At 41.8% G+C, this 14,289-nt stretch overlaps 1 protein-coding gene and 1 pseudogene across 2 annotated transcripts in view; one reads left to right on the top strand and one right to left on the bottom strand.

The window, feature by feature from the left end:
• Window positions 1–6,607, bottom strand: part of MRPS9 (mitochondrial ribosomal protein S9) — a 52,049-nt gene extending 45,442 nt beyond the window's left edge. The window contains exons 1-2 of the mRNA XM_081254246.1: window positions 6,451–6,607; window positions 1,423–1,602 (exon numbers count right to left, since the gene is read on the bottom strand). Coding sequence (XP_081110372.1) covers window positions 1,423–1,602; window positions 6,451–6,585 — 315 coding nt within the window. The 5' untranslated portion in view covers window positions 6,586–6,607. The remainder of the gene's footprint in view (window positions 1–1,422; window positions 1,603–6,450) is intronic.
• Window positions 6,608–11,389: 4,782 nt separating this feature from the next.
• On the top strand, window positions 11,390–13,179 carry LOC308627682 (60 kDa heat shock protein, mitochondrial-like; annotated as a pseudogene). The gene has a single exon. The product of its transcript is annotated as a 60 kDa heat shock protein, mitochondrial-like (transcript).
• The last annotated feature ends 1,110 nt before the right edge of the window (window positions 13,180–14,289 follow it).

Here is a 14,289-nt window from a genome sequence, read left to right as displayed (position 1 = left end):
AAGTAATGTGATATACCACACCAATAAAAGGTATCATCTCAGTAAAAGCAAAAAAAAAAAACAAAAAAAAAGTTGACAATATCCAAAACCCCTTTATGATAATAATGCTCAGCAAACTAGGTATGGAAAGGAATCTCCAGTCCCTGATAAAGAGCATCTATAAAAACCCATAGCTAACATCATTCCCGATGGTGAAAGACGAAGTTTTCCCTAAGATCAGGAACAAGGTGAGAATGTCCACTCACTATTTCTGTTCAGCTTTCCTGGAGGTCCTAGCCAGGGAAATTAGGCAAGAAAAAGAAATAAAAGGCATTCAGATTGGAAAGAAAGAACTAAAACTATTTCTATTTGTCAGTGGCAACATTTTATATGTAGAAAATCCTAAGAAATCCACCAAAAAAACTACAAAACAATTCTATTTATAATAGAATAACTTTAAAAAGCAATTAATGATCCGAAATAAACTTAAAAGAAATGCCAAACAAACTCTGAAAACTGGAAAACATCACAATAAGAAATTAAAGAAGATCTAAATAAACAGAAAGACATCCCACGATCACAGATCAGAAGACTTAAGATGGCAATACTCCCAAAATAGATCTAGAGATCCAACATAATCCCTATCAAAATCCTAGCTGGCTCGCTGAAGAAACTGATAACCTCATTCTAAAATTCATATGGAAATTCAAAGGGCAGAGAATAGACAAAACGACCTTGAAAAAGAAGAACAAAGTAAGAGTACTAGCACTAGGTGGAAGAGGAATAGAATTTTAACCCTACTCTCAAATCACTTAGAACATGCCCTCACTTTGAAAATTCAAATATATAGTTAGGTTGATAAAAACTCTGGGCTAGGGGCTTCCCTAGTGGCGCAGTGGTTGAGAGTCCGCCTGCCGATGCAGGGGACACGGGTTCGTGCCCCGGTCCGGGAAGATCCCATGTGCTGCGGAGCGGCTGGGTCCGTGAGCCGTGGCTGCTGAGCCTACGCATCCGGAGCCTGTGCTCCGCAACGGGAGAGGCCAAGACAGTGAGAGACTCGCGTATCAGAAAAAAAAAAAAACAACCACACCCCTGGGCTTGGGTTTACTTATGGGATTTTCCCTATAAACTTACCATTTGTTTTATCATTTTGTAAGAAAGCTGAGTTTAAGACTACATCACAGGATAAATGTTTCTAAATCGTGTATAAACATTCACAGTGGCTCCTGTGACCTGGAATCAAGGAAAAGTATCCATTTCTGGTTAAAATCTAAACCTCACTATACCTTATAATGCTTCAAATACAGAGTAGCATCTCTCTGAAACCACAGTTCCAACTTGCAAAAGAGTAGAGTGGCATTTTTCCTTATTCTGACAGTCTGACAGCTTTCGGTATTTAAAACTCTACAACAATTACTTTTCCAACAGAGTAACTGTACTTACATCAATATCCTCTTGGGTAAAAGTTTCTGGATCTTCTCCCATCATGTTGGCTAAGTGTCTCTTTCCTATGTTGAATTCTTCAATCTGCTTTTTAATAAAATCCACTGTGTAAGTTTCACGTCTTAAGGCTGCAACATTTTTCCTTGTTGTCACAGCTGTGGTGTGCCTTAACCTTAATATCTAGGAGAAAATAGAAATGGAAAGAAAAGATTTTAAATTAAACAATGATCTTACAGGCCACTGTCTCTAAATAAAACAAGACATTCAAACAACTCTCTTTTTATTATGGTACTCAATTGGCAGGAGTCTGGAGACAAGGTAAAGGCTTGTTAAGACAAGTGTTCCCTGCTAGAAAGCTTGCTTTTAAAAGCTTCTGTTTACAAAGTAGTTGAAACTACTAGCATTTCAACACATTAAAAATAATAATAATAAAAATAACTGTGAGTGAGATGCTACCTCCGTGTCTGCTACAAACGTCCACGTTTGATACCGACTGGTCAATGTCGGCTGCTGTGATATTTGACACACAACAAATGAAGAGTAAAACGCCACTCCCTTAAAAAGAGGCACGTGTACATGCAGACAGAAACTAGCAAACAGAAGACGCGGACCTAGTGACTTGCTTCTAAAGAACAGAATACCACTAACGTGGTAGAACGTCACTTCTTAGATCAGGTTAAAAAAAGACTGTCTTCCCCCTTTTTCATCCTCTCTTGACCAACCTGAGGGAAGCAAGATGTGGTAAGCTGCCCTCCAGAGCTCCACAGGGCAAGAACTGAGGGAGGCCCCGGCCAAGAGCCAGCCCATTAGCCGGCAAGGATGTGAATCCTGCTGACACCCACACTGAGTGTGCAGGCAGCGGACTCCCACCCCCGGCCCCGAGATGACCGTAGCCACCGCCAACACCTGGGCTGCTGCCTTATGGGAGACCCTGAGCAGAAGGCCCAGTGTAACCGTGCCTGGAATCCTGACCCACAGAAACCGTGAGATAAATATCTGTGGTTGTAAGCTGCTAAATTTGAGGGTAATTTGTTATTCAGCACTAAATAACGCATCATTCAGCACCCCAATTACAACAAGAAAGCAGGGTACCAGAGAGTTCGCTTACCCAGTTTCACAAGCAAGGAGAGGTGGGGACGATGGGCGTAGCTACTATCAAGCTTTCTTTAAATAAGAACTTTTTAAACTACATAAGGAAAATACAGATTTTAATATCCCAGTATTTTCCATAATTAAAGCAACGAGGGACACACTAAATCTAACCTTAAAAGGACAGGATGAGATCTCAAAGGGTGTTATGCTACCAAAGGGATTTTCTTTTCCACTGCTAATAAACTGCAATTTCTAAAAGTCAAAAATTATCTGGGGGAAAACACAACTAATTTACAGACCTGTATAGTATCTGATACAAACCCCAGTCAATTTTTAAATTTGCTTTTCAAAGAGTTTTAGCAATTGCCAGTAGTTTATTAAGACCCTACTGTAAAACCAATTGGATTCTGTGATAAATATAGAACATTATAATCTCCAGGAGCCCACAAGATGAGAGATGAAAAGAACAGATCCTTAAGACAGAGACAGCAATGTTTTTACAATAAAAGCAAAATAAACAAGGGCTAGGGCATCAAATGTTATCCATCATCCTTCTCTGGCAGACAGTGCAATTCAACAAAGGCATATTGGCTCAGTAAAAACTGAACGTTTAAGCACTAAGAAAGTGCTTAGTAGAAAATAAAGAGGACATATTGATGTTTGTAATAATAGTTTTCAAAACAGAAATTGGTCTACTGCTTTTTCTTACTATGAAAGTCATAAATATTACAGAAAGTAAATTGGCATTCCTACATAAAATTATATTGACAGGCATTAAGAATTCATGGGTAACCTTTGTATCACACCACGACTGTCAAACTGCTTATAATAAAGCCAAACTACTTTCATTTGTGACAGTTAAAAAAAAAAATTCAAGTATCTTCACATAGCCATACACTTTCTAATCCTGTCCCACCACTCCCTCACCAATTATTATACCAATTATAATTGCTATAACCAATTATTTGTTGTTGCCAGAATCCACTAACTCTGTACATCTCTGTCCCTTGTGGACCCATTACATGTTCCTAGAACAGAATACCTCTCTTTCCTCACGTAACTCCTGACTCTCCCAACACCTCCTCTGAGAAGCTGACCACCACTCTACCCATCACAACTCATTTGTATTAGGCACTGCACTTCTGTGCTTTTCTGTATTTACCTTTGTAAATCTCACAGTACAGTGTGTGTAGTTCCTTGATATTCACGGGTTTAAAACCAGAAAAATTTGGCCATTCCCAAGTAGTATTCCCTCCTCCACCCCAAATTTGGGACACTCAGATATCTGCACTTGTACTGAGGCATTAACATGAAACATGTATGCCACAATTCTGGTATGCAGGAGAAAACCTGCTGGAGGGCTTCCCAACTGAGTAGCCAGGAGCCACAGCTTAACAGAACTTGTTTCTTTTTCCTTTTGCATCAGTGTCTCTCAAACATTTCTGACTGTAACCCACAGTAACAGCTACTGCTTATATCACCCCCTAGGACACACACACACACATATATACATAAACAAAAGGCAAAAATACCCTGTATAAGATGCACTTTGATTATTATTATAATTATTCTATTCTCTCCACTCCCTTCTTTAACCTCTTATGAGATTTCGTAACTAATGGGTTATGACCCAAACTAAACAAAAAACAGGTGTAGTGTTTCAGCAACTCATAAAGTGATTAAAAACTTTGTTGTTTTACGAAACATGGCCCCTAAAAGAAATATAATGATTAATATTGGAGACGCAAGTGAAGAAATGCTAGTATTTAAGACAGATAAGCTCTGTGCCAGGAAATAAGCTTTAGAAATGTCTTTAGCCATGTAGAAGGAACCATAAAGGGTCTGATGGGGTCAGTTAAGGCTTTCAGTTGTATCTGAGCTGTACTGCATGTGCTAACGCATGTGCTGTGGAGGTATTCAGGAATGTGGGGATTCAGCATCTCAGGACCACCCCCTGAGAGCGCTAAGGGTGGATACCATCTAGTAATCGTTTGACTTCAATGATTGGTTTACTTCGCAGTGCCTGGCTCAAGTGAAGTGCTCAGTAAACATCCGCCATATGGGTGAAAAAAAAGAAAAGCTTTATTTATTTCAGGAGTGCTCAGGGAGGTGAAATTAAAGTAACAAAGAAAAATCATTTTTCACCCGCCTTACTGAAAAAAATAATAATACCTAACGCAGGTGGAAAGAAGTGCATGCTTTTACATCAGCGATGGACTGTGAATCGCTACAGCCTTTCTGGAGAACTATGTGGAAACATCTATTAAATGCCTACTGAGAAGTCCACATCCTTTGCAGCCGTCAGTCACCTCACAACTGGAACTCTCTCCTACAGAAATGAGAGCATCACATAGAAGATATCTGATGTAGTGAGAATTACACCAGGATGTTTACTGAACACTTTATTAGTGGGAAGAAAAAGGAAACAAAGCAAATGCCCATCAACTGTTAAATTAACTTTGATACATTCATACCACAGAATATTATGCAGCAGTTACACACGTAATAGGTGACTTGGAGAGATTTGTGCTATACATGTAAGTTAAAGAAGCAAAAAGTAGAACGGGATCTATTTTTTGAAAGTATGCATGCATATGCATGCATGTCTATGATTAAATGAACATCGAGAAAGACACAGAAGGATACATACGTTCAAAGGTTTCGGAGTTCCAGGGATGGCGCAGAAGTTAACAACTCTCTGTCACCTCCCCCACTTTGCGTCAACAATAAGAACATTCTGTATGCTACAGCCCCTTTTATAGGAAATTATGCGTATACAGAAAGGATACACTCAAAAGAGAGGCATGAAAAAAATAAAAACTTCCAACCTATTTTCCAGCTAAAAAATAATAAAAACAAATGTTTGATGGATAAGTGGATGGATGGATTGGTTGATCTGAGTTAAAACATAAAAGAAAGAAGATTTTTTAAAAAGATGGCACTCCTTTTTCAACAGTTTTTGATCACAGTACTTGACTTCTTTACAGTATTTGGTAGTGTCAGTCACTCTCCCTCCTTGGAACACTCTTCTGTTTTCTATGCCTCCACACTGCCTGGGTTTTCCCCTACTTCTCTGGCAGGTCATTCTCAATCTCTTTGGGTGGCTCTTCTTCCTCTGCTGTTTGTCCTTCAGGGTCCGATCGCTCTGCTTAGTCCTCATTCACTACAACCCTAGATGATCTAATTCATTTCCAGGACCTCAATTACCATCTACAAGGTAACAGAGGACTTGTAAATCAGCTTTCTTCTTTAACTTGCGTATCTGTGGGTTTACTGGAAATCTCCACTTGGACATCCCAGATATAACTATTTAATAAACACAATTATATCCAAAACTAAGCTCGTTTCCTTCCCTCTCAAATCTCGTTCCTCCTACTCAGATCCCATGTCAGTAAATCGCGTCATCATCCAATCAGCTGTGAAGCTAGAATCCTGGCTTCCCACTGCCCTCAGGATTAAATTTAATTTAGAAGTTGTGATCTCCATCTCTCAGAGACAAAGTACCGGGAAAATTAAGAAAACGGAAACTGCACAGATGCAAGACACTTTAAAATTGTCACTCTCTCTCCTCTCCACTGTGCGACTTTCTGCATTAAGTCTTCGGGTCCCTGCAGGGGTCCAGTTCTCATCCACCTCCGCCCTCTGGACCGCGGGGCTCACGGGCAGGGCGGGACCCATCACCCACCCGGCCGGCGGGTCAAGGCAGGGGTCGCTCTAGTTCCGTCTCAGGTAACTTCCCCCTCACTGCACCTTGAGAAAACCAGCAACAACTTCCAGGGTGGGCACCAGAAGATGATCCCACTCCTCTCTCCATCTCAGATCGCTGCTAAGCACCTAAGACCCGAGGGGCCCCGTCTGAGGGCGCGGAGACGCCAGGCGCCGGCTCCACATCCGCGTGCTACAGGGACCAGCACTCCCACCTCTCTCAGGCCTTACCTGGCATCCGGGACTTCTCTGCAGCTTAGAAGCCTCGGCTTTCCAGAGGCCCTGTCCCCGAGCAATGCTAACCCGACCCCCAAGAAAGAGCCGGTACGAAACAGCTGCGCCGCAGGACACACAGAGAGCCGCCATGTTGGCTGCGGGAGGCGCGGGCAGTAGGACGAAAAGGCGGGGCTTGCGGACTGCGCAGGCGCTGATGGGCTCCGGGTCCTCGAGGCTGCCGGGAAGAGGCGCTGGAGCAGGGGGCGTGTCCCGCGGCCAGAGGCGGCTCGTCGCTGATTGGGTGTGGGAGCCCGCGGGGCGTGTCCGACCGTGCGGAAGGTAGTGGGTCCGCGTTCTGCTCTCGCGCACCTTCTGTGCGTCTTGTAGTCGGTGGCTCCCCGAGTCTTCTTGGAACGACTGCCATGTGGCTGTCTCGCCAGCCCTTCCGCCCCACGTCCAGCCTGCCCTAGCGCCGGCTTCCCTGCGCAGCCCTGTCTTCACGTTGCATCATCACCCAGCTCCTCTCCCCGCTCAGTAGGACCGAGCTCCGTGCCTCTGCTCCCAGCAGACCCCTTCCTGGCATGGGTTTTACCTCCTCCTCCCTTCCCACGTGGATCGGGGTCCAGTGTCTCCACCCTCCTCCGGAAACTGGTTGTTTCCTAAGTGTATGAAGCGCGGGCTAACCCTTAAACCTGCGAGGACAGACACTTGTCTTTGCTTGTCACCCCCTTACTGTTAGTACTAAGCCTCCCTGGAAACTCAATCAGAACGAAATAAATGGGTATGAATATAGATGAGCATGGCTTGCCTTCTGGGGCTTTTTTGCTGTTTGCTCCAGACAGTAACTCCCAGGGCGCTTTCTACGAAATACATGTTACAGGATGTAGTAAGCCGCTCTTAAAGGGTTTCCAAACCATTAGATTCGAAGGATCAGTAAAATTAATACGCAAATACACACATGCATATGAAAAATCTGAGGTCAAGTCAAGCAAGTAAATGTCATTTACCATCATTATTTCATAAAACACAGAACATGTTGATGTTAAGAAGGTAGAAGTGACATAATCTTGGAATGAAGTGTGGTCCTTCAAATGGAGTGTATTTATGTGTACGCAAAGCTCGCTCTCGTTCTTTTTGTTGTTACCTTTTAGGCTAGCGAGACTTTCATCAAAAGTTGGCAAAGACCCATGAGCTAGTATTCGGGAACCAAGACTTTATAACTTATTAAAATAGATGTCTTTAAACAGCAGTTCCTATACATTGTAAAAAAAAGTTTTTTAACTTAATTGTGGAAATTTCACCAAGACAATCAAATAAGTATGTAGAAGCAGAATTTATGTAATTTTTAAAAAATGACATGTTGGAGCATATGAAAAATACATTAAGTACTGAAATTAAGATTAGGAATTGTGGAAGTTTTTTTCTCTTTTTTTTTTCTCTAAGATTCGTGTTATGATCTTTTACTAGATTACAGTAAAGCAAATGTAATACATCTCCCACCTCTAGGGGCAACCCTTGGACTGCTGCTTTGAATTTCCTGTGTAACCTTTGAGTTTGGGAAGAAATATGTAACTGTAGGTTGACACTGGCTGCATAATTTGGAGACAGAAGGAAAGATTGGAATCAGGAATGTACTGATAAACATTTAAAATATGAAAAAAATGTAATTTTACCTAACAGCTACAGCTTAGATTCATTTAATTTTTCTCTCATTTACTGAGCACCTGTCATGTCAGAGGCAACAGGCATCCTTGGTCCCATACCAGGATCATAAAATCCCAACAGTCCAACATGGTGGAGTCATGTAAATGTGAGAATTTGGTTCTAAGAGCAGCTTCTAAGGTAAATATCAGGAGAGTCAAAATGTTGGACAAACAACACCAAGTGTTGCCGAGTTGTGAGAATGCAGGAAGCGTTAGATACTGGTGGTGAGGGTGTAAATTGATATAGTTTTCCTGAAATCAATGAATCAATGATCTAAAGTTAAGATGAGCACACCCTACAATCTATTGATTACACTCCTAGGTATATATACCCTGCAGAAATTCTTGAACAGTATATCAGGATACATGTATAAAAATGTTCATAGAATCAAATTCTTTTGTAACAACACAAAAAACCTACACACATTTTTAAAGGATTCCTAGAAAGCGTCCCTGGAACTGCAGAGCTTTGTCGATCAATATGGAAAACTTCAGTCTAGAAAAAACACGAAGGCTTGATAGGTCCACAGACAACTGAGATCTTCAGAGAACTTTGAATCAAAGATGACCAAAGAATGAAATAATGCCATTTGCAGCAACATGGATGGAATTGGAGATGATCCTACTCAGTGAAGTAAGTCAGAAGGAGAAAGACAAATACCACATGATATCACTTATATGTGGAATCTAAAGTATAACGCAGATGAACTTACCTACCAAACAGAAACGGACTCACAGACATAGAGAACAGACTTGTGGTTGCCAAATGCGGGTGGGGGCAGGATGGAGTGGGAGTTTGGGGTTAACAGATGCAAACGATTATGTACAGAATGTATAGCAACAAGGTCCTACTGTACAGCACAGGAAAAAAAAAAGATGACCAAACACCGTATGCTTCAGGGAAAGTGCATAAAATGTGGATCAAGAAATCAGAGTTCCCCTCTGAGCCCTGCCACGGACTCACTCTTGACACTTGGTGGTCATTTTGCTTACAGAAAACCTGCATTTCTCATAAGTGTAACAAGGGTGTATTAGTGTCAAGGGACACTTGAGTTGTTTTCGCCTTTGGGCTTGTGAATAATGGTGCTATGAACATGAGTGTACGGTATCTGTTCAGGTCGCTGCTTTTAATTCTTTGGGGTATATACCTAGAAATGGCATTGCAGGATTCTTGGTTTTGTTTTGTTTTGTTTTGTTTTGTTTGCGGTACGTGGGCCTCTCACTGTTGTGGCCTCTCCCATTGCGGAGCACAGGCTCTGGACGCGCAGGCTTAGCGGCCATGGCTCACGGGCCCAGCCGCTCCACGGCACGTGGGATCTTCCCGGACCAGGGCACGAACCCGTGTCCCCTGCATCGGCAGGCAGACTCTCAACCACTGCACCACCAGGGAAGCCCAGGATTCTTGTTTTTAATGTGGCCAGATTTTTAACTTAATCTACACAGGCGGTTGCCCACAAAAGATAACTTGATAATTTAAATCTACAACATAAAAAGGCTCTAGTTATATAGATCACTCCCAGCTAAACAAACAGCATACATGGGGTATGAAAATGAGTAATGTAAATTTCACTGGCGTTTAAAAATATTTATATGAGGTAATTTTAGTACATAATTACTATATATCAAGCTTCTCTAACAGTTTAAGAACTGAATCTGTCTCAGCCCACAAGTAAATCTATTCTCCCAAAGTTCATATATTTTATCATATTGATTGAATTTTAATAAATAAGAAATAGAACAAATATCTTCTTTGGCTTTTTACCCCACTGTGTTCAGTGTGAACCCCATCCATTTACATATGCTCTTTACCTACCAGCTGTCATTTATGTCTGCTATAAGAGAGACAGCACTTAGGGAGCTGTCAGTCAATGCTGTTATGATGCTTCAAGAATCATTCCTCCAGGCTTCATTATCAAAAATAAAACAAATTTACATGGAACATAAGTGTGGATTAATCGCACGATTTGCTGTGCATTGAAAATGACTTCAAAAGCACACAAGTTCATGCGGCAGTATGTTTGGGTCAGTGTCTCCTTGACCATGTTTGCAATTACTTTGCATAGATCAAGTCATTTTTAAAGTGAATTTAGACAGTAAAGGTAGTTATCCGGGTAGGGTGGTAGAATTTTAAGTGGTTTCCCTGCTTGAAATAATAGTGTGTAGAAAATGTTCTGTGACATTATGGGTGTCTCTTTCACCCATGTCCGAGGCATGAATTTGGGCTCAATCCAGGACTCCTTTGATGGATGCTGAGTGAAGGTATAGCAGATCTAGAAAAAAGGAACTAAATGAACAAGATTTTAGCCTGGATATAGTCAAGGGTCTAGGACTTGCAGAATGAAATAAAATTGGAATCAATAAAATCACTAAGGTCATGGTTAAAAGGAACAGGCTTAATAATCAAATTCCAGAAAACTAGAACTAAAGTGAACTTCTTGAGGCATAAAAGAGACTATTTTAGGCCCGACAGAAGAAGTACAGAAGAAGTACCACTTTACACAGCAGGGAGGCAACTTAAAAAGCGCATTGCTCCTCAGAGGTTGATGTAAATAAGTAGCAGATTGTGATCCAGACCTGAAAAATGAGAGTGTTCTCATTCAAAAACGTACTGAAGTGTGATCTTACCCTTTTGCGGAAGTAAAGCTAAGAACAAATCTCTAGAGTCTGTGTCAGAGAAAGTGTATCGATTTAGGCAGACTGTGGAGTATGATTCTAAGAAATATAAAAAGAATTGTATAAATTATACACGCGTGTACACATGAACACACACATGCACATGTAAGACATTACAAAGTGTAAAGAGAATTACATAACATGGCATGAGTTGAGCTCTGTTCTAAGTTTTTTCTCATGTAATCATAACACCCCTATGAGGGAGACGCTGTTATTATCCTCTGGTGAGACATAAGGAAAGTGCCTTTTGGACGTGTTAGATGCCTTGATCCGGTCCCACAACCAGGAAGGGAGGGAGCCGGACACTACGTGCACTGGAGCACATGCTTCTCTGTATTATGCCCAGTCCTGGGCAGGACTGGCGTCTTTACCAAGGGTGTCTTGAGAACCTCATTCTCGCCTTTCTCCATTGTACCTGCTCCCTGGTACCATTCTCTTCCGGGACCCAGTCCACTTGTCCGCCTGCTTTAGCACCAACCCACTTAACTCCGTCTGCTGCTCTCATGGCCCTCACCCATCCCACCATCTATGTAAGGACACAAGGCTACATCTGCTAGGTTGCTCTTCACTGGTCAAAAACTGGCTGCCACACTCGCTGCCGACGGCCTGTCTCGTCGCTCTCTAGCTGTGCCGCTGCCCCAGAAATGCTTCGATTGCCCGCAGTCCTTTGCCAGATTAGGAGCCAGTGTCCAGGACACTGGCTCCTCATCTCACTCAGGCTTATGCCAAAGATGTAAAATTTGGTGCAGATGCCCGAGGCTTAATGCTTCAAGGTGTAGACCTTTTAGCTGATGCTGTAGCCGTTACTGTGGGGCCAAAGGGAAGGACGGTGATTATTGTACAGAGTTGGGGAAGTCCCAAAGTGACAAAAGATGGTGTGACTGTTGCAAAGTCCATTGACTTAAAAGATAAATATAAAAATATTGGTGCGAAACTCGTTCAAGATGTTGCCAATAACACAAACGACGAGACTGGGGATGGCACCACTACTGCTACTGTACTGGCACGCTCCATTGCCAAGGAAGGCTTCGAGAAGATTAGCAAAGGTGCTAATCCAGTGGAAATCAGGAGAGGTGTGATGTTAGCTGTTGATGCTGTAATTGCTGAACTTAAGAAGCAGTCTAAACCTGTGACAACCCCGGAAGAGATCACCCAGGTTGCTACGATTTCTGCAAATGGAGACAAAGAAATCGGCAACATCATTTCTGATGCGATGAAAAAGGTTGGAAGAAAGGGCGTTATCACAGTAAAGGATGGAAAAACACTGAATGATGAATTAGAAATTATTGAAGGCATGAAGTTTGATAGAGGGTGTATCTCTCCATACTTTATTAATACATCAAAAGGTCAGAAATGTGAATTCCAAGATGCCTATGTTCTGTTAAGTGAAAAGAAATTTTCTAGTGTCCAGTCCATTGTTCCTGCTCTTGAAATTTCCAATGCTCACTGTAAGCCCTTGGTCATAATTGCTGAAGATGTTGATGGAGAAGCTCTAAGTACACTCGTTTTGAATAGGCTGAAAGTTGGTCTTCAGGTTGTAGCAGTCAAAGCTCCAGGTTTTGGTGACAATAGAAAGAACCAGCTTAAAGACATGGCTATTGCTACTGGCGGTGCAGTATTTGGAGAAGAAGGACTAACTCTAAATCTTGAAGATGTTCAGCCTCATGACTTAGGAAAAGTTGGAGAGGTCATTGTGACCAAAGATGATGCCATGCTCTTGAAAGGAAAAGGTGATAAGGCTCAAATTGAAAAGCGTATTCAAGAAATCATCGAGCAGTTAGATATTACAACTAGTGAATATGAAAAGGAAAAATTGAATGAACGTCTGGCAAAACTCTCAGATGGTGTTGCTGTGCTAAAGTTTGGTGGGACAAGTGATGTTGAAGTGAATGAAAAGAAAGACAGAGTTACAGATGCCCTTAATGCTACACGAGCTGCTGTTGAAGAAGGCATTGTTTTGGGAGGGGGCTGTGCCCTGCTTTGGTGCCTTCCAGCCTTGGATTCAATAACTCCAGCTAATGAAGATCAAAAAATTGGTATAGAAATTATTAAAAAAACACTCAAAATTCCTGCAATGACCATTGCTAAGAATGCAGGTGTCGAAGGATCATTGATAGTTGAGAAAATTTTGCAAAGTTCTTCAGAAGTTGGTTATGATGCTATGCTTGGAGAATTTGTGAATATGGTGGAAAAAGGAATCATCGATCCAACTAAGGTTGTAAGAACTGCATTACTGGATGCTGCCGGAGTGGCCTCTCTGTTAACTACAGCACAAGTTGTAGTCACAGAAATTCCTAAAGAAGAGAAGGATCCTGGAATGGGCGGAATGGGTGGGATGGGAAGTGGGATGGGAGGTGGCATGTTCTAATTCCTAGAATAGGGCTTTACCATCATTCATGAGCTGTGAGAGGAAGCGCGAGGCGGCGTTCCTCACCAATAATTTTGAGAGGTCAGTTGAAGGAGGTGACTGAAGAAGAGGCTGGCTGAGGTTTACGAAAATCACTATAACCGTCAGTTACTGGTTTCAGTTGACAACATAGAATGGTTTACTGCTGTCATTGTCCATGCCTACAGATAATTTATTTTGTATTTTTGAATAAAGACATTTGTATATTCCTGGTAAATGAGTATAAGAGCCATGCACCTATGTACTGCTTTCAACTTAAATCACTGAGGCATTTTTACTACTATTCTGTTAAAATCAGGATTTTAGTGATTGCCATCAACAGATGAGAAGTTAAGAAGCAGCCTTTCTGTGGAGAGTAAGAATAATTGTGTACAGAGTAGAGCAATATCCAATTATGTGACAACCTTTGTGTAATAAAAATTGTTTAAAGTTAAAAAAAAAACCAAAACCTGGCTACCCTTCAGACATGTTTCCTTTGGCCTGCACAGTGATGTGTGCGTGTGTATGTCTGTGTGTGTGTGACATTTAAATGTGGATGCCTTAGGTTGATACACACCCTCCTTCATGTCCCCACCACTCTCGGTGGCCTGCTTCAGGCTGTTCCCGTGTTCACGTTACAACCCTGCCTTCTACGGAGTGCACTGTGAGTGCTACACACACGCCCTGATAAATGCTTCCCCATATAAACATGAACCCCCAAACTATTCAGATTTTGTCTACTCAAAGATAGCTAGGAATGTTCAGGCTCTAGGACCCAAAGGATTTTTCCAGAAAGGCCAACCTTTCTGGACATTGAATACTTTACGATTTGGAGACATTGGATAAACCTGCCCAGCATCTCTGCTGACTCTGCCGTCCAGCTGGAAAGTGGAGTCTTGGTACTTTAGGAATTAAAGTACGAAATTAATCTACACAAAGACTATTTTATCTTTAACACCCATTATTTAGTGATACATACTTTGCAAGGCTCTGTGATAGAACTATCTGGGTATTAAGATGATACCTGTCTTTCAGGAGCTTATAAACGTACAGGGAGAAAAAGATATTTACACAAATCTGATCATTCTAAAG

Source organism: Mesoplodon bidens, assembly GCF_964165515.1.
Source record: "Mesoplodon bidens genome assembly, chromosome: 14".
Taxonomy (NCBI): Eukaryota; Metazoa; Chordata; class Mammalia; order Artiodactyla; family Ziphiidae; genus Mesoplodon; species Mesoplodon bidens.
The sequence above is the reverse complement of the archived record's forward strand: the minus strand, read 5'-3'. Positions and strand labels throughout refer to the sequence as shown.